Raw genomic sequence first — 21,806 nt, 5'->3', positions numbered from 1 at the left:
TAACTTTGATGAGTGCTACCATCTTGTGCATCCAAATATCAACTCAGATCTCCTTACAGCTTCCCACTTTGACACTTTTGGTTACTAGCTACTAAAACATACTCTGCGGTAAAATTTGACAAACCTAAAAAAAATCACTATTGCTCAGTTTTCCCTGTCTATCAATAGGCTTGATCTTTTGAAGCCTTTGGAGGTATCTGATTTCAGCAAATTTTATTTTCCTTTTCAAAAGAGTTTTAACAACAGCAACAATTCGAAGATAATTATTGAATTTCAGTGCTGTGACAACTGTCCAAGAAAGGTTTGCTTTACTTGCCGTGCAATTTAAAAGAAATCCAGGTGCATCCCACACAAACTGTATTTTATTTCCTTACAATCATTTTGTTTCTTTTTTTCCCCACGCATAATTCAGCAATAGTGATGAATACCTTTTCAGTCTGCAATCATGAAGCACAATATCTGCTATTCAGTCTTGATTTAAAAGCCCAAGGTGAGCAATAAGCGAGCTCCCCAGTGTTGAACATTTCCTCCCTTTCAGTTGAGTCATGACAAATTCACATCATGTTCCAAGCAGCACACAACCAAATTTGATGCAGTTCAGATGGAGAGGCGTGAGAGAAGTGCTAATTGATGCCTGCTGTGGCATGAAACGCAAATTGCATAGTTTACAAGTACAGGAACCAAATTGAAGACATGCACAGCTCTGCGGAGTCGTTATGAAGGGGCTAAATAGAGAGTGTGCACAGGGAAGCATGGATGCTGTCGACACACCACTGCTACCTGCTCAGTGTTGCTCCGTTGCTCTCACCGTGTTAACATCATTTGCCCACTCACACACATTGTCACATTGAGAAACACAGATCACACATATGTGTCTGCGTGAACTTGTCTAAATATATCACAGCTATTATCGTTTAGGAAAAGATCCTTAAGCTGCAGATGTGGTTTCATTTTTGCAGTCAAAAGTTTTATCATTAGGTTTAGGGGTGTTCTATGCATACACTCATCAAAGCCGTTAAAGGGCAATGATTGCATTTGCCACCATTAGTCTAAATGATATGTTTTCCACTTATGCTGTTTGCTGCAGTAAAGTATACATTTTTCATATCAAACATTTAGTTGATGTTCTTCCAGAGTGAGTCACAATAAGGAGGCATAAAACAATTCAGCAACTTGCACAGCGAAAAGATTTAGCTGCTGCAGAAACTGAACTTCTGACCTTTTTGGAGAAGATTTCTAATATATAAATCAGTCAGCTGTAAGAAACATTTATCAGTCTGCTGTGCATCTGAATGAAGACGTTGTTCTTCCTGGTCTCTTTCATTTTCATAAATATTCAGAATATTTATCACATGCTTTTAAAAACAGAGCAGCTTTATGATGCATGCTGTTAGAGAGATTTAAGCAGGCTGAGAGATTCACAGCCAAACCTTAGTCGTGCCCTTTTAGAGAAAGACACTCTTACACTGTGTCATGATGGGGACTTCTGCTATACTACATCAAAATGTACATGAATGAACCTGGAAAGAAAAGAAGAATGGATTTTTGGGATTATTAAATCAGATTTACATCTTACTTCTTATTTATCTTTAGTGCAGAAGCAGTAGTTTTTTTTTTTACTGGTAATAGACATCATTTTTAACGCATACTCTGTTCCATAAATGTGAACCTTTTTACTAGGATGGTGACGCTTTTTCTGCAAAATAGTCATGCTTACATTGGTGTCTACTAGTCCAGTGCTTTCCAGAAACTGTTGAACAACATTTATATAATCATTTTTGATCCTAGGGGATGGCAACATGACTGTGGTGGCCTTGTCTTTTCTCATTTAATACCACAAAGGTTTTGACATTAATAGTTTTTGGTTTCACCCAAAACCTGCAACCAAGACTGTCTCAACAACTAATAGATTCATTGTTTTATATTTCATTTGCCTTATAATATTTTTATTTTTTGTTTTTGCTCTCAAATTTAAAACACATGCCATTTTTATATTTTCGTGATAACATGCTAACCTAAGCTATGAACTTGTAAACATGGTAAATATTAAAATGGCCTAAAATTGCCCAAATAATGTCTAACTGAAATCAAATAAATATTCATATATTCATAATATTCAGAAAGCGCATAAACAGTATGAACGATTGACTTGTATTCTAATGGACTCAAACAAGCAGTGTATGTGCGTTCTAATTATTTTTGAAGCATCAAAACTGCTAAATACTAACATATTATCATTGCCCCAGAATGCTAGCATGCTAAAATTAACCCAACATTCAATGTAAATACTTATAGACAGCCTCATCAGAGGTGTGTCATTCGCAAACATGTCACTTGCAGGAACTATACCCTCGCGTTTGTTTGTTAGAATGCCTCTTTAGATATGCATCTTTGAAGCTGCTTTCTTGTCAGTTGTACCCAGTGAGAGCCAGAAATGCATGCAAGAGGAGTGGCTAGAAAATAACTGTGAGTAAACTTATGCACCTCCAAGCAAACAAGTGTTTAATGAGACATGAAGGAGCTGATAGAGTGGTCAACCTTGTAAGTGAGTGGGTGAAATTTCCAGAGCTGACATGTAAGTTTTAGTTTGTGTATTATTTCCTCTGCATTTTTTGAAGCAGGGATGATGATTAAAAGTTGTAGACTTTGGTGAAATTCTCAGTAAATCTGGGCTATCTTAATTACTTTTGCTGTTTGTATTATTAATAAACTGCAGAAGGATGTTACCTTTAAGCTTGCTTCATAGATCATTTCTTATTGGTGCCAAATAATTCCTAAACGAAATATACTGTTGCTCTTTTAAAGCAGCTATTTGTTATAAGATTTTGACACTTAATGAATATAAAGTGTTGCTCAACTAGGCTGCAAATGTGTGTATTTGTGTGTGCGTGTAGAAAGTGGGATGGAGGCTGTGGTGAGATGGCAGTTGATAAATGGTGGTTATCTTGCTATCGTGGAAAACAATATTAACATGGATGGGGGACTGGTTACATCGACTGAAGTAGGTTCAAGGCATTTTAGTGACCAAATGTTTTGACTACTTCTGTTTTATGGTTGGGTTGTTTTTTTTTGGCTGAATGAGTTGGCATGGAGAGCACGTAAAAAACCACAATGGGGCTGCACTTGTACATCTGATGTGCTTTGATACACATCAACAATCATTTTGGAACTCTATGTGTATTTGTAATATATACTTCAGTCTGGATTACTTGCTGCCAAGCCTATTACAGTACACGAACAACAAAAATAGGCTCTGAGAAATGCTGCTTTGATAAGCCTCGGCTTATCACCCACACATTTCATCCCTTCTAGTGTCCTTATTCAAGAAATTTGGCAATATTTTAGGCTACCTTGTAGTCATTTCCGTGAGCTTTCCTTTGTGTGTGTGTGTGTGCTCCTGCAGTTCCTTCTAAAGCAGCCTCTGGAGAGACAGCAGAGGAGGTATGTATGAGTTGGATGCCTCCTTGACAACACCTTGGAGGTAAAAATCAATGTCTGCCAAACAAAGTGAAATGTTAGGCTGCAGCCAATACATGACAGATGAGGCTTAGGGTGGTATTTTCTAAGGTGAATGAAGACTGGAACGCAGACAGCCCTGTCTGCTGATGTCAAGCAAAGGAGCATTAGAGAGATTTTGAAGGACAGTACATCTGACTTCCCTGATTACTTTTATTATTGATTAACAGGATGTGGACATGTGTGAGAGCCACTCTGAAATGGAAAGGGGATGAGGTTGAAAATTAAGAACGACCGCACGCCAGATTAAACTTTAAAGGCCAGTTTCACTAATGAATTGTGATGCTGGGCCACTCAAGAGACTTTGCCTCCAACTGGGGTTGTACCAAAGTAGCCGTCTTGATTAGATTGGATTAGTCCTCAGATCAGAGCAGCGTTCTGCTTCATAGGATGACCAAAATTGTTCGATAAGTCACATTATTTCACAGCCGAATGACTTGTGTTTTGTGTCTAACAAAAAACAAAACAAAAAAACTTGCACTTTCCATGTCAGTGCTCAGCACAAAGAGTTTTAGGAGGATCCCAGATTCCTCACGGTGGAGCTCAGACTATGCAGCTGAATTGGAGCTGTAGAAGCTGCATGTCTAGCCTGGCACATTAGTGGAGAAAACACTGTGTTGCTACCTTATGCATGATCAGTCTTCTCAACTCCAGCAGTCTTCTCAACTCAGCGCAGAGCCGTGGGCCATATCATGTTGCTGATTGAGCATGCACCAAGTCTCAGAGGGTAAGCGGGTTACATCTTAGTTCCTCTTGCAGAGAGAAGCAGAGGCTGTTCTGAAGTAAAATTCCAAAACATCAGTAGTGCTAGAAGGCTTTTCTCAGTGGGCTTTAAAGTGTGTCTGCATGCCTGTGTGCGCACATGTGTATAGACTGTACTGCCTAACACATGCTAGCACACATAAAGTTTATCACCTATGCCCATGGAGGATATTGACATCTGTAACACGACCCTCCCCACCACTAGAAGGCACAAGTCTGTGAATACTATAAGAATAAACCACTGATTTGTCCTATTATTATTCTTGTCCCGCGCTCTGCTCTGTGGCCAAGAGTAATGCAACAGTGGGGTATCAATTCATAGCCTTGGCCTCAGGAAAGCTCTTTGGAAAGCAGAGGGATTTTCAGCCTTTCTGCTGTAGCTCCAGCTCTCAAGCCAGACACTGCAAGAAATGTTGGCCTAGTGAATTATATGTGGGATAGTTGGAAGGTGACAGGTAAGGGGGAGATATAAAAGCAAACATGTACTGTTTGTTCATTGTAGTGCATTTGATAAAGAGACTTGGTTGGCTCAAACATGCAGTTTGCTCTATTCCTAACCAGAAGGAACAGTTTCATCTTTATTTTATGCGGCCTCTTTTACATTTCATTGTATTCCACTGTTACAGTGTCATTTATAACACTTTATTCTTGTCTGGGCCTCCCCTGAATGCATATAGTTACTATCTTAATGGTAATGGTGTAAAATACCAAAATATTACAGAGCCCTGCTTGAAATTTTTGCTCACTATAAAATATCAACATCTAGAAAAGATCATCCTATTTGTTTATTCATTGTGGTGTGAAAGATACACATTATAAATCTCCTTCTTCTCAAATTTCCTCACAATGAAGATGAAAATTAGTCATCTCTTGCAAGTGGAGTGCATCCAATTGAGAACAATATGCCAACAATTAATCAGGAAAAGATAGGCTTTCTCATTTTTAGATGAATATTCTGTCCTTTGTCTTATTTCCCCACAAACTGAGCGATTTGCACAGGAAATGCAATTATAGCAACCATTGGAAATGACTGTGCCACTACAACCAAGAGTGGTTTGTTTTTTTTCCTGCAACCATTTTCTCAAGTGATTGGAGAAGCGAGCTGTAAATGAATGAGGAGGCACATGAATAGTTCTCAGAATACACGTCATATTTTATGACCCGTAAGATCATGCAGACAACTTTTTTTTCTGTAATTACTCATTCAGATCTATATTGCTTCATTCAGGGAAGTGAGTCACATTTCAGCAGAAATGGATAACATTGTTTTGTTGCTAATGCTGAGAAGCTTGGTGCAGTCAAAAAAAAATATGTTGCTTAATGTTCTCCAGCAATCTTCTGAATGTTCAAAAGCTTTTCTGCGGTGCCTAGGACCACCCCAGCTAAAGTTTCATGTTGGCTCCATCAGGCAGTCATTGCTGCCTCTTACTGAAGGCTCAAGCCATTCAACCCACCATGGTAATTTAGATAGAGTGAATCACTACTCTCAAGGCCAAACACTTATAGGGGAAACTCAGAAACTGGCAACTTCTTTTCAAAATAATTCCACAAGAACCTTTGAAAAAAGAGATTTCCAGCAAAAGCACTGGACTTAAACACATTCTGAGAAAAGCAAGTCTCTCCAGAGTCCTGATGTCTTACAAGCTGGTGATTTGTTTATATTGTACAGCTTGTTATATTGTAGTTAACTGTGCTCCCACTCTTCTTTCAAAATCAAACAGGAAGATGCAGTGATAGGAAATGACAGACTGCTGCAGTTACTGTCAATAGCATGTTAAAGATGTAAACAAACAGATCAAGAATTTGCGGCTATCGTGATGGTTGCAAATTTATGCTGTATATTCGAGACTGGGAAATATGATCTTTAATGTCTGAATGTTTCGAGAAATCTAACTGACTGACTGATACTCTTAAAGCAAATGAATTGTTTTATATCAATAAATTAGATGATCATTTCTTGTGATTAATCCACAGAGAATTGCCGACTAGTAAACTTCAGACATTTTAAAGCATTCTAAAAATGGCTGTGAGATATGTGTAGACTTCCATCATCTCAGCTGATGACTCACTGCTTTATTTTGTCATGATGCTGCTACTAAAATTTGAATCCTAGTAACACTGATCATGTAATGTGTTACATTATATGTGTTTACATATAATCCCTTGTATCGATAGCTAGTTACCAAATAGTGCAGCTCCACTTTGGTTGATTATTAAAAGATTTATTTCTTCTTGTTTCAATTTCGAGTGCTTCTTTAGATCAAGTATAAATGTTAGAAAAGTGAGAACTGGCACACTTCCCTGTGGACTGTTCCTGGTTTCTTTAGGTGCAAGAAAACACAGTGGTGCGTGCAATGTCAGTGCTTAAAACTGTGCTGCCTGCGCTGAACTTAGAAACTGTAGCATTTTATCTAGGTGCGAACACGATCTCTCTGGACAAACAAGGAAGCCGAAGCTGTCCACACATGAATAAATACAACCAAGTGTTTTGTCAGCAGGCTAATTGTCAAAGCAGCTTTTGAGAAGGAGTGTAATTACTATGTAATCGGAGAGCTGTCAGAAAGAACTGCTAAGCAGTCATCATCTGTATGATGATCTGCCATCTGTAGCAATGTCTGCAGGAGAGAGAGGGAGAGAGAAGAGGAGAGATGGAAAAACAGTAATGTGAAGCTGCTCGCATTCACTGCTCTCCGATGGAATCAACTTTCTAAGTGTATTTACAAATCATACGTTAGAAATAAATGGCAGAGATTTTAAGCACAATGTGAGCTGATGAATGCCTATATGGCTGTGTAGGAGCACATTATGTGTGGGTAAATGGAATGTCTGTGTCTATAATGCAATAATTATGTAATCCCTGAAATATTGGTTACATCCCGATTCCCCTGCTAAGAAATGGCTTAAAAGAAATTTCTGTCTTTGATCAGACAGAAAGTCAGGAGAAGAGTGGGCAAGGCTGCAAAAGCACTGAAGGTACTCTGGCAGGAAATATGATGGAATTCACACAGCTGCTGCTGCTTCTTCTTCTTCTTCTTCTTCTTCTTTTTTTTCCTCAAAACCCCCAGTCCCTGAAAATTGCCAACTCTCTTTGCAGAGTAAATCCCCAAAACTCACCTAGGGCAAGGTTGTTCTAATGGTTCCAAATTCCACTGGGTACTGCCCCCCAACCCCCCAGCCCCTCCCCATTACGAAACACCACCCTCACTCCACCTTCAGGGCTTCTCAGTGAAAAGCTGCTGTCTTTTTTCACTACTAAAGAATACTGCTGTCTTCAACAGCTGAGGTGAAAAGAAATGTAGCCATTGATGAGAAAGAATGTATTGATTTTGAACATCCTACCTAGTCTAGATGGCTTGTTTTATCATAGAGTCCATTTATTATTCATTTCACATAAAAGTCAATCTGGGATTTTTAAGTGATCTCCCATTTTTAACAGTATGTTTTCTGAATTTCAATCAAGCAGAGTGAAGGTTCTGCATTTTGTTTTCATGTCTCTCTTTTTTTCACTGTTTCTTTTTGCATTTTTTCTGTAATTGTAAATATTCCTCTGTGCGTATATAAAAAGTAAGCAGAATACCTTAAGCAGTAATAGGAAAGCTACGGCCTCCATAAGTTATCTGTGATCTGTTTTGATGGAATTCTTGTGATGCACACATACTGCAATTTTCCTATTGGAGAAGGGCGAGCCAGTCAAAGCAAATGCCCTTTCAATTCCATTAGCAGTTGCATCAGTCTCTTAATGGAGAGTAAAATGGCACAAGACCTTTTGCAGTACTTATACAATGAATATGAAAAGGCTTTCACTAAGGCTGCCAAGCGTAGTGGGTGCAAAACGGCTTTTAATTGTGTCCCAACTCAGTGTTGGAACATTATGCGCTGTATTCCAGGCTTGTCAATGCTTTAATCAAAAAAAAATATTTTCAAAGGATGAACATCATAGAAACCTAATTGGTCTAAATGCCCCAGTATCAAGAAGGAGTATGAAACAGATTCTAGAAAATGTAGTGATAGCTTAACTTAGCTTACTGACAGTGATAGCCTCTGTTACAGTTATTCAGAATGGACCAAATCTGTGAACAGACACATCTAAGCTGTTTTAGGTTGTCTGCTTACCGAGCAAAAAATGTCTTCTATAAAAACTGTGTAGGGGTGTCGTCCTAGACTTTTCTGGTTCACTAATACCACTCAGTGCACTTTTCTCTTGTAAACACACTGCAGTAGGAAAGTCTTCAGATCACAAACTTCTAAAAACAGAGTATTAAAAGAAATTAAAAACAAAGATCCACCCTCGTTGGTGTTTATGCAAATATGCAGGGGCTTCATAAATCTACATTTGATACCGCAAGCGTCATTAAGATGAGAATGAGTCTGTCATTTCAGCACTTGCATGCAGTATTAATCACAAAGGTCCTTTTAAACCATGTTGCTGATGGAAATGATGACAAGCTGAAGTTGAGGAATTATGCAAAGGAGGCATCCATCTTGATCTGATTTCAAAGCAAAGCCCCATAAACCACACAGCTGTTTCATCTGCCTTTCTAGTCACTAAGTCTTCACATTAAAGGGCATCTTAATTCCCTCTGTGTCTTGATGGAAGACAATGCCAGGTTTCTTAAAGGGTCATTGTTTTAGTTTGCTTCTTCTTTTTTTTTTTAAACACACAGTCCAACATCTGCTAGGCCGTGGATAATGTAAATGAAATTGCTATGGCACCATAAGCCCATAATTTAGCATGGTTTGCTTTTCAAGCCTTCAAATCTGACAGTGAAGTTCACAGAGAATGTGCAGTGGACTGCTACTCTCCTGCTACCACTTTTTCCTCATTGCTTAACATGGAATCAGAAGGAGAGAGGGTGTCTCAGACCATGTCCTGAGTGAAATTGGATTCAAACTCACATCTCAAATTAGAGACCAGAAACCATTGCACCTCATACTACTCCGATATAAGAACACCTACTGTGTGCAGCGAAATTGATCACGTGAAAAAAAAAGTATGTGTTGTTATGACCTATACATACAGCCTAGGATTTCAGAATGTTCTGACTTGAAAGGCTCGATATATGAAATGTAGCATGCTATTAAAATGTTGATTCTTATAATAAAATACAGACAAGTCTCACTTAGAAGCTCACCATTTGATCTTAACCAGACAAAGATTAAGGGGATGACATATGTTGCATAATTAAAGTCCACACATAGTTGTGTTTCAGATATAAACACTTAAAAGAGCATAACGCTGTGATATATCTCAGTGCAATTCTTCAAAGAGTTAGGTGGTCAATAGGGTTACTCCCTAGATTTATACTGTGTATGTGCTGATATAGAGAGACGCCATTTCATCAAGCTTCCCAAGGCTGTCGCTTCTCCCTCGGTGTGACATCGAGAATCTGGTATATTTACCACATTTTGAGACAGTTTTTGGCACTTTCTGTTTAGGTAAACCATTGTTTTTTGTTCAGTGCCTGCTACATCTGTCTTTGTAACAGGCACCTCAGTGGATTGTGGCACAGCAGCCTTGTAGCAGTTTGTAAAGCACTGCATAGGATGCAGCTTAATGTAGTTCATGGGGTTTTATGTTCTCTTAGTTCATTGTGGGATTATACATTCAAATTCTGCATGACAAATCCTACTCCTTTGAAGGTTTGGGGAATTTTGTGTTTACTGAGCACTTTGCTTAGCATGTGCTCTGAGATTTAAAAATAAAAATGAAACAGCTTATTTTCATGTTATAGTTCAGGCATGCCTTTAACATGTTGAATCATCAGAAATTGATTCAGGAGTAATCAAACTGATGACAGAGGAAGTGTTCAGGCTCATCTTTTTGCTTACTGTGGTGGCACTGCTCCCAAAAACCATAATCCACCTGCGCTGCGTACCACATTTTTATGGGTTTGAAGTAAGTTCCATTTTCAAACTCTCAGGGTAAGTTGCAAAATAAACAAGAGTAATTAAGGCATTAAAATAAAGATTTGTTCAGATCTCCCATGTGCAGTATTTATGATGTGTAACGGTAGGACAGATTGTTTTTACGGACTGATTTTAGTGAAATATTTCATTTGATTGGTTGGAGATTATATTCAGCTTCGTTAAAATCCTTTTGTAGTCCCTATAAAGTAATGTGCCTACGTTTTGCTTTTTAAAATAATACTTTCTTGCTGTAAACATTTCACTTGCTTCCACGTTAGATACTTCCTTGTGTTATCGTCTTGATTGTCCCCTCAGCTGCATTCTCCTTTCCTGCTCATTGACATTTCACTGGTACACTGGTGCATGCTGATTACATGAAAGTGCTTCTGCTGGAAAGTGGAGCTCACGGGTGCTGCAGGCTCATACAGTGGAATTAGACCCAAAGGTGAAGTAAAACCAGCCAGTGTTGATAGATAATCCACATTTCTATTAGCCTACTTAGCACTTTTCTAATAGGGCCCATAGTCTAGCCTGGGAGATGAGTGGGCTGCTGTGTTTTTCGTTATTACTAAGTCATGTCAACCATATATTTTTTAAAATACTCATACTGTAGCTGATCTTAGGCAATTAGCGTTCAGAACTGACTTTGAATGTGGTGATGTCAGGTGATGAGAGGCTTGTGTTTGATTGGATTTGATAAAACTCTAATCATGGGCCACAAAAAGGAGAAAAAAACCAACCTTCATCTGCGTCTGATGATTTGCTTTTATGGACTTTACAGCCACATGCTGATGCTATGTAATTGCAGTCAGGAATTAATTAAATTTTGATTGGCCTTCTGAACCAGCATTGTGGACTCTTGTCACTACTGATTCTGCTCTGTCACGTCCATCTGTGTAACTTTGTGTCTAGCTGTCTATGTGAAGACCTATCTCCTCGTTTGTGTGTCTAAAGATGAAAGTGATGTTCTTGGAAATTATAATATTAAAAAGCCATGTGTATGTGTGTATGTAGGTGCACGTTGCTACTGCATGTAAAAAAAGCCCAACGTTTTTTTTTCCCTTTTTTTACTTACTTGAAGATTTTTCCTTGCTGTGAATGGCTTTCATGTTTCCTCTGAGCTATATGGAACTAAATGGCTCATTTGCCAGAACTGAATAGGTTGTTTTATGCATAGGGTTGCACACTGAAAAGTGAAAGCACATAGACAAGGATGCAAATTGCTTGGTCATTAAAGGATCCTTTCAAAATGATGACTTGAGTCCTTTCAATGAAGCTGTTCCTTGCAGCCAACAGCGCAGATTTTGATCCTTGTGTACATTGTTGAGTAACCAAAGGTTAAATCATACACTGAAAATCAGTGTTCATGTGCTGTAAATTTAAACTCATAGGCTTCTAGGCTTCATAAAAAATCATGCTGTCAGTGCAAAAACAACAGGAGCTCCTAAAAAAAAACAAAAAACACAACTCCCGACTTTTTCAATATTCTTCAGGCTCTCTGTAAGGCAAGAAAGACGATACCCATTTGGGGCTCATTGGAGCAAATCAGAATTGTCAGCACTGTGGGTTTTTACCTTTTAAACAGGGAAGATGGATAGATAATCACCACATGCCATTCTGGGGGCCAATTACACAGCTTTGTGTGAAATTGGAAAACCTGTTCTCTCAGAGCTCTAATGGATGTTCTGGTCATTAGTTATTTGAGAGTCTTCTCTGGCTGTAATCAAACATGAAACATTGCGTTAAGCGCCCATAAAAGAACAGCTGCCTCTCTAAGTGACCTTCTGTTTAAGAGAACCCAACTGTCAGCCATGTGGCGTTTTGTGACAATTATTATGTGTATCGCCATAAAAGCACTTCTTATTTCCTGTTTTTTTGCAGTGGTTGCATCTCATTTTAATGTCTTGCTCTCGGTTGTATTTACCTTTCTGGGTCTGTTAAGTGGCACTGTGCTGTCATAGCTCGCATATAAGGCAAATGCATAATCTTACCCATCTGCTCTCTCTTCGCAGTCGCGTCGCTTCAGTCTGGGTGTAATTTTAATCAGCAAAATTAATTATTTATTATTTCGATTTTCCCACTATTAGGGATTCTTAAACTCCTATGCTGATGCCTGTTTTTCTCTCTCCTCCTCTCCAGGTGACCATCTGTCAAGTCAGCAAGCTCCACCTCCTCTGCCACCAGCTCCACCCCCACACAGGCAACACCCCTCCATCACTTCCCTGAGCCGCAGCTCACTGGCCAATCAAAGGAGCCCAAGTCCACCACCCACAGCCGGCCTGGCGGCTGACTTGCAGAGTACGGCGGAATGCGTCCAGCTGCAGGACAGCTGGGTCCTGGGCAGCAATGTGGCCCTGGAGAGCAGGTGAGTGAACCATGGTGACCTACAACAGAACTGAAAGATTCAGGTCCAGATGTTATACTTGATGTATTTTCACCACTTTACATGCTGCATTTTTCATTTGAAAAGTGAGGGAGGTGGAAGTTGGCATATCTGTGTGCTGCGTGTTGAATTTTAATGCCTTTTTTTTTGGTCACGTGTTTCATGTGTCCTAAATCTGGTGACCTGTCTCATTAATCCACTGGCCTGTTTGATGTGCTTTTAAGACATCAGCCCATATTTCTAAAACTTACAGTCAGAGTTACCAGTCACTCAGTCTGTTATTAATGAACCAGCAGTTTGTTTTTTGTTGCCAAAAATGAGCTTTATATTTGTGTTTTTATGCTTTCTGCACATCTTTGTGATCATTTTAATGATCTGCACGGACCCATATACAGGATCAGCGGTGGAAGAAGGCACTGAATACATGGCAGTCTTAGTAGATGATAGTCGTAGCTTGCAACTTCCCCAAGACAACAGCGGGGGACTCCAACAGCCAAGGCCGTGGAACACACTGAAAATTTCACAACACAGATTTTTAATAGCTGATGATTTTATCAATGTTTTGGTGCCATTCCTACAAACATGAGATGGTCACTCTATAATTTAAGGATTTCTCGACCAATTTTTAAAGTGATATTACACTGACACATGTTCATGACATAATATAGTTCCCTATATACCAGTTCATCACATTTCTACACTTTGTATGAATCTAAAGGGGTGATTGCTAAGTCGGAGAGACACAATGAGAAGGAAAATACATGATTAGGGAGAAGTATGTGAATATCTCTGAACTTGACAGTTATAATCAGAGAGGCCATAACTTAACAAGAAACTTGGTAAGCAGAGAGTGTGTTATACCAAAATCTGCTGCGCAAGACACTACTTTGTCATAAGAGCCACTGCCAAGTTTTCCCCCTGAAACATTAGTTACATCTTTCTTAATCAGTGAGCTCAAAATATCCTGGCTAATGAAGTGTGGTACATTGCGCTGTGACTCAGAAATGGCCTAGAGTAGATGATTGCATTCTAGCCTGATATTTCACTGGCACAGCGTCCCCTTTCTGAGGCTCAGATGAATGTAAACTTTGAATTTTGCGTGTGGCAGCATGGGGTAACAATCTCCTATGCTCTGACTGAATCAATTGGGATACGTGGTGACAGTCTCACTTTCTTGGGAAGATGTGGTGATTGAATACTAACCGCTCAATGACCTTGAGCTGTCTTAGCTATATCGACAAAACAATATGTGCACACCTATCATCAGCTGAGGCATAAATCACTATCACCACAGTGGACTCTAAATCAAGTGCTTGTCAGTGGGTGGGAACAGGGGGTTGCCGAGAACCAACTGGGCCAAAAGGGAAGACCTGGTTCAGCACATAATTATAGATGTCAAGAAAACCACCAGGTTGGGAAATGTAAACAGAAGCTCAAGAAAGTATTCATTAGGCAGCCTTCAGGGGGTTTTGGGGCTGCAAAGTCCTGGCACAGCACATAAGAAGGTGGCCCAGAGTACCACAGGGATATGAATCTCTTTTGATTCCTCAACAGTGACTTGAATTTTATTTCCGATGGAGCGTAGTAGACGTGGCCATATGCGCAGACAATAAATAATTCTCTACAAGGCAGTTGATTAAAAAAGTGTCAAGTATAAATCATAATGTTATGATCTTGTTTAATATATTTCCTGTCACATCAAGACCTCCTTGAAAATAAAGCACTCATTTGACAGCATTAGCTACTTTTACAGCAATTAGCCATAATGAATTTTGTGTGTGTAACCTCCCATAAAAGTGTTGGGCTTCAAAGCACGAGTGCACTAATTTGACTCAATACCAACTAACTTTCACAATGAATAGCTTTCAGTGTTCTTTAAAATGAGTGAAGTGCTGCACTCAGTAACTACTGCTGTAACTCCTGCTCATTATTATATGGTGAGCGAATATCACTGATCCCACTGTGATTATGCTGCCACAGCTGTGTTAAAAATCTGAGTTTGATTTTGCCTCATTTACTCCAGCAGTTTAAACATATGAAACATATACATTAAGCAGATAAAGAAAAATTAAAATGAAACAGTCATCAAATGTTTTACAACTTGAACCCAGCTATAATTTGTAAAGGAAAAATATTATCATATCCTTTTCAAATAACTGTATAAATGTATTCGAGGTGAACTTTTGTGCTAGGATCGTGTAATGTAAAGTGCTCAATTAGCTGACAAGTGCATGTTCAGCTTTATATTCGCTGTTATTCTGAAGAGCTAAGGAGACATTCAGATCCTTAAAAAAAGTGTGGAGTAGTTTTAATAAGCCCCCCAGGTTTTCCTCTTACTCATGACTTGGCTTCACTTTTCTGTGTGATATTTTCAATTAGAAATATTCAATTGAATTTCATTGTAAAATGAACTGTCATGTCTCTTAAGAGACTGGTGTACATCTGGAGTAATTATTCTTGAGCAGTGCTTAATCATTTGGGTGATATGGTATCAGTAATGTTGATGCCTTTATGGTGTAAGCTATAAGCTCTGTGTGTGTTCCACTGTAGAAAAGACATGAAGGTGTCTGCTTTCCTAAATGGAAAGAGGAAGTTTCAACATTTTTAGCATTCCATTTCAATGAGATTCAAGTAGAAAAGTCGTTATGACATTTGAGGATGATTCCTTTGAAGGCCAGCATAGCCACATGTTGCAGTTATAAATGTACTGTCAATCCTCATTGGATTCATGCATCATGGGAGTCCTTTGGTGAAATGAAATTATGTCTCTGCTCTAAAATCATCATGTGTCCCTCAGATACTGCATTTTCCTCATGGAAAATGTACTAGAATTGTTCTCGGGGGTGAAAAAGAACTGCAGAAGTAATCCAAGAGGATTTGGTTTATGCGTGTGCGTGCAGAGTTGTTTGTGTGGGACGTACATGTAAATCATGACTCAGACGGTCATGCTTCAGATAACAAAGGAGAAAGGGAACTTTTCTTTGTTCTTGTACAACAGCCACTGTGTCATGATTGCACCAGAACTGATTAGTCATGTGTAAGACACCAGCCAACTAGCCTTTTGGAAGAGAAAGGAGCATGCAGCGATGGCTGGTTACCTGCCAAAATGGATGGTGGTGTAGACAAAGTGGTAATCCTCAAGACATTTTTTTCTTTTTCTGCATGTTTTGCTTTTTATTTATTTTGCCAACATCGTTGGTGCCAAGCACATTTCTATGGTGTTTCCAGGTTTCTGCATTATTTCCCTCTAGCCTTTATTTTAGACTAGTCTATAAACAACTGCTGCTGGTGCTGCTGGTGGTTGTGCTGCTACTGCTGGCAAAATGTAGTGCATCTTTTTTAAACATGAACAGTGTTACATTATAAGGAAAACTAGATTCATCTAAAAGACACATTATAAATGTAACCTTATTGGAAGGAACCACAAATATATCTCAAAACTGGGTTTCATGCAGACTGTCTCAGACATGCTGTTATGCTATAAAAAAAACACATCATTGTATACATAAACACTAAGCTATCAAACCTATTCAGATTCACTAAATACGATAAAATCCATGTGCATGTCTGGTGGAGTGACTCAAGATGGAACCATGCTGATCAATGGCACTAAAAGTGTGGTGACGCAAAAATACATTCACAGTGCAGAGCTAGCTCTAACAGATTAGCACTTGCTTGAACACCCACTGTTGAGAGGGCAGGTGCTAATCTGGAGGAGAGACCATAACTGCAGCAAGTGTGAAAACAAGTCACCGCAATGCCAACTCACATCTGTAGTCTTTTTTTGGCCGTATTTAAAGCAGCCTGATTATTCCAGCTCTCACCTTGAAATGCTAATGCTAATACTGAAAGCGGCTAATGGCCAGATTACATATTCGCAGGGCTTCGATTTACATTGTTTCTAGTGTGCTCTCTCACCCCGACAGCTGGAGGTTAGCCGTAGACAAATCCACCCACTCACTGTTTAGTCTTTTGTCCTCTATGAGGATTTTTTCAAATGTCATCATGATGACAAGCAATGTTGTGAGAGCAGAGGAGACCAGGCTGGCTGCTGCTTTTGTGTTTTCGGGCATCTCAATGGGACAGACAGGCGTGCACACAAACACACTGCGATCACACTGACACACAGCCATTCACTCGCTCTCTATCCCTTTCAGTCTCACACTCTCTTGATTGTCTCTTTTCCCTCTCGCTCACTCACAACACACCACACTGCTATCACTGGGGCTGGCTGGATTAGCATAGTAATGTGCCTTGTTGCATCACACTGGCTGTAATCAATTACAGCCGGTCATCCAGTGTCTATAGCTGCAGACATTTACACTAGTCTGCTGTTTGTTAATCATGTCCAACAGCATTTCATCTTTAGACCCCTTCAGTCTGCTCTTTAGAGAAAAGTGCGGGCAAACATGAAAACCATCAGCACTAGAATTACTGAAAACGCCAAGTTCAATAAACGTCCCATATAAGAATTAGTCTTGGTAAGGCTGGTGCACACACTTTCAGACTGACCCTGCATTCTCAAGTACGAAGCAAAGAGGGATTTAACTGATGCAAGTATACCTGATTTTACAGTTTTAAACCACTAATGAATGTGCCGTATGTTCTTGGTAATTATACACTGATTAGCCTCAACACTAAAACCACTGACAGGTGAAGTGAATAACACTGATTATCTCCTTACAATGACATCTGTCAGGGGCTGGATATATTGGGCAGCGCGCGTACAGTTCGTCAAGCCGATGTGTTGGAAGGAGGAAAAATGGGCAAGTCTGAAGATCTCTGAATTTTGACAAGGGCTAATTTGTGATGCCAAGAAAACTGAGTCAGAGCATCTCAAAAACAGCAAGTCTTGTTAGGATTTCTGGCATGTAGTGGTTAGTAACTACCAAAGGTTGTCTATGGAGGCACACGTGGTGAAACTGCTCCAGGGAGCCCATAGTGATCGCACAAAAAAAAAGCTATTGTAGTACAAACTGCAGAAAATTGTAATGATGGCTATGATAGAAAGTTGTCAAAACACACAGTGTGTGTCTACTGTTGAAAGTACCTGCAGTTGGCACCGTGGAGTGTGCATGCCTGTTTTTTGCCTAGAGGAGAGATGGCCGCAAGGTTTGTACTGTGGAAAGAAGAGCCAGTGCTAGTATTCGTGTGGATGTTACTTGGACATTAAAAATGGATCTAAACATTGGTGCAGATGACATATATCCCTTCTTGGCAACAGTATTTACTGATGGCAGTGGCCATTATCAGCAGGATAATGCACTCTGTGACACGGTAAAAAATGTTCAGAAGCAGTTTGAGGAACATGACAGAGATTTTGAACTGTCATGTCGGCTCACATCGACTTGACCCGACCTTCAAATTCCCAAGATCTCAATCCGATCAGGCATCTGTGGGTTTTGTTGGAAAAACAAGTCAGATCTATGGAAGCCCCAACTTGCGACTTATAGGACTTAAAGGATCTGCAGCTAAGGTCTTGGTTCCAGTTACCACAAGACATCTTAAGAGGTCTTTTGGAGTCAATGCCTTGACGGATCAGCGGTGTTTTGGCAGCACTAAGGGGGCTTGCATACTGTTAGGCTGCTGGTTTTACTGGTGTAGCAGATCTGTGAAGGTAGATTTGCATTATTCAGTCAGTTAATCAACTAAACATTGTAAATATCTATACCATTTTGTTGGATTTGTCTAGTAGTTGCTAAAAATGATACTTTGTGTATTTGTTTTTAGTGTCTAGTAGTAGTAGTCTCTTTCCTGAGAATGAAAAGATAATGTATTCATAGCATTGCCCAAATAAAGGACACACAGATTTACTGCATTTATTTAGAGGCAAAACTGTCTCCAGATCATCTGCCTAACTTGCATTCGGTGTTCACCTTCCTCAGATAGAGTACATAACCCTTTCAGCACACACATACACGTCCATGTCTCTTTCTGTCTACCTCATCAGATTGCATCCACTTACACTTAACTCCCCCGATAGCCGTGTCTGTTTGCCTGCGTGTCTGACTACACGTCTGCCGCCTCCAACGTTGTGCAATTTTTGACCTCAATTCATACCCAACTGCATATTATAGAGTCTGCCGCAGCTACAGTACAGATTGTTCCAGACTGAGTGGTCTGAACTTCTCTTGGTTGCAGGTGCATTGTCATTCCAACAGTGAAACCTCATAACCTTTAAATGGAATCCCTGTCTGATCACAATGGCACGTATCAATTGAAGCATTGAGGAGCCAGACGATACAAATCTGACATTTGTTCTTTTAGTCAAGAATTGATCAGTGGAGGTTTTACCTCAGAGATATGCTCACAGGAGAAACAAGAAACCTGAAATATCAGCGGCACCGCTGAAATACAAGAACTGCATTGTGGTGATGATGATGTGTCCTCCTGTCACATGTGTAAAATCTGTACGCCACTAATCAACTTTACTTAGAGACTAATATTCAGTCTGGAAAAAGAAGAATGCAGCAAAAGATGAAAGAATAATTTTTAGGGGCATTCAGAGCTTCCCTGAACTATGTAGTCATGTGTTCATATTATATAATCAGCCAAAGTCTGATTATTATTAGTAAGTGTTACGACATGGATTTTCAGTCTTTAACTGCTCGACTTCAGATTTTTCGCTCAATTAGCCATTCTCAAGCTCTTTAGTACAGAATCACAGTCAGGATTAAAACAGCCTTTACAAAACTTACATTTGAGACTTCACAGATGCTGCACAAATAATTGATGAGCAAACACGGGTTTATCGGTTTACTGGTGTGTTTAAATGAGTGGTTACCGTGGCAACCAACTCCTCCAGGAGAATCTACATAACACATTAAACACGACTTGTGGAAAACATTGTGTAGGACTTTTAGCAGAATGTGAGAATAAGAAAGCAAATCAGTGCATTCTCTTGCCCTTGGTCTGTGAAATTTGACTAATTTAGCACATTTGTTCAAAGTGGTATTTAACTAACTTTTTTTTTGTCTTATGTAAGTCGTCGTTTGCCTGGGAGCCTGCATTTTATTACTATATCAGTTTAGATGTTTGTATTTAATGTATTGTTTTAGTGTTGTCCTCACCTTTTATGCAGTTTGTTTTTTTCTCATAATCTTACAGCACTTAAGCACAAGATGGCCGAGTTCCAGTTGATATTAGGTGGTACAATATGGCTATTTTCAGGTGTAATTTTGTGTGTTACAGGTGTGGGTGACTCATTCATGTATGAGTGAGTCAAGTGTTCATAAAGAGAAAACTCATAAATGAAGCTGTTAAGTATTTTCTGGAGTGCTAAACTACTTGGGGTGCCTTACATCTAGAGTTTACAATACTGGTGTGAAAAAAAACATGTTATCAATTTTCTGACTGTATTCTTCTTTATTTTAACAAAAAACGGGCATTGCAATAAGATTATACAGTTGAGGATTGGAAGAACATTTTCAATGCATGGTCAATCTGTCCAATTTCCCTGGCTGTCCACATAAGCCTGAAGGCATTTAGGTATTAATCTCTAAGTAGTGGCAAGAGTGGCAACAAGGCTTAATTCATTTACTTAAGAGCTTTTCACGTGGGGTTTAAAAGTTAATAGGACGATCACTCCGTAGTGCATTTGATTAAACCCTCTTAATTACCCCAGGTATAATGGGCTATTAGCAAAGGCCCAGTTGTAAAAGGGCAAGTGGGAGATGATTGTTTTTTATGAGGTACTTCTTGTTCACCTTTTCCAATGTCAGGATTATACAGGATAGTAGATTATAACCCAGTTCCTCCTGTGGTGTGAGCCATGGGGAGTTGTAGCATTGCTGGGTATATTGAATTTTGATGATTCTTTATGCGTTTAACTATGTAAGTTTAATTTTGGAACTGTATATGACTATTGGAGGCACACTGGACACAAAACCAGTAGCAATCTGGGGCCATTTTGTCAAAGATAACCACATGATAACTGTGTGAGGTAGAACCACTGACTTAATAATGCTTTTTTTTGTTTTTGTTTTTCTACAGGCACTTTCTTTTTAAAACGGGCACAGGGACGACACCTTTCTTTGGCGCAGCAGCCCCTGGGTACACCATGGCAACGGGGACTGTTTACTCCACACCTGCGCGTCCTTTGCCCAGAAACAGCCTGTCCAGGGGGGCTTTCAAGTTTAAGAAGTCCCCTAAACATTGCTCCTGGAAATGCACCGCCCTGATTGCTGTAGGCATAGCTGTGGTTCTGTCCATCATTCTCTGCTACTGCATAGGTAAGGCTAAGATAAACATAAATTGCAATGTAAAATCAGAAACAGTTTTTCATGATTAATCTCCAAATGCACAGCTCTGTTCACAACTTAATTAGCTTCTTTTTTTTTTGGTTTGTTAGGGTTTTTTTTGTCAAGAATGTACCTTTTTTCAACAAAAGTTATATATTGCTGTTTAGGTTGAGAATAAAGAGTATAAAAGAAGAAAGAATGAAGGGAAATATACAATTTTAACCCCAGACATGATGCCTTGATCACGATTCTTATATTTTTCCAGTTCAGCCTTAGCTTTAAAAATGCATCATGACTATGTGGCTAATTAAAATTTTAGTAAGGGATTATTACATATGTACCTTACCAAATCTATTTTACAATTTAAATGCATGCTTCTTAAAATATGTGTTAAACAGAATATAACTAAACTCTGCTCCTGTCTCTTCACAGACAGACCTTTAAATTGAACTATTTTGTTGTCTGTGTTTAATGTCTGAATTTTGACAGCATCTTTTCAGTGCCCTATTATGTCTCAATTAGTAATGTAATGATAGCTCTTTACAAACATCCACACAGCAGCGGCACAGGTTGGGTCAGGTGGGAAGACAAAAATAGGAATATGGAACCGGGGCAGGAGATCGTGGACATTTGTATCACAGCTTTTGGTCTCATTTTCAGGAACCTTATTTAAAACTAATTGAAATTTTAAAAGCTAAAAGAGCCACATGGTATTGGTTTCAAGGAATTTAGTTCTGATGCCTGAACACCTGAACCCAGTTTAAGTGTTTCTTTATGTCACAATCATAGACACACCTCATCTTAATTTCACAATGTATGTTCCCTATAAAATCTGCACGTCTTATCAGTTCAATACTTCTGCTATAGCAGCTTTTTAAATTCGCTTCTCTTCCAAACGTATCCTCCACACACTCGAGTACTCACAATGTTTTGCTGCTGATCCGTTTGGAAAGAGTTCAGCAGGTGAAAATGTAATCTTTAAATTGCTCATATTACCC

General features: G+C 39.2%; 1 protein-coding gene across 8 annotated transcripts in view; it reads left to right on the top strand.

Annotated features, from left to right (window-relative positions):
• The window catches only part of LOC146581590 (teneurin-3), a 133,494-nt gene that overhangs the window by 45,243 nt on the left and 66,445 nt on the right, over positions 1 to 21,806 (top strand). For all 8 annotated transcript variants that reach the window (XM_085284238.1, XM_085284268.1, XM_085284258.1 and 5 more), the window contains 2 exons: positions 12,325 to 12,550; positions 20,561 to 20,799. In XM_085284238.1, the coding sequence (XP_085140364.1) occupies positions 12,325 to 12,550; positions 20,561 to 20,799 (465 nt within the window). The remainder of the gene's footprint in view (positions 1 to 12,324; positions 12,551 to 20,560; positions 20,800 to 21,806) is intronic.

The sequence above is a fragment of the Mchenga conophoros genome, linkage group LG2, assembly GCF_057382185.1.
Source record: "Mchenga conophoros isolate Kocher_MC1m ecotype Shallow Benthic linkage group LG2, M_conophoros_male_GT1.1, whole genome shotgun sequence".
NCBI lineage: Eukaryota > Metazoa > Chordata > Actinopteri > Cichliformes > Cichlidae > Mchenga > Mchenga conophoros.
The sequence above is the reverse complement of the archived record's forward strand: the minus strand, read 5'-3'. Positions and strand labels throughout refer to the sequence as shown.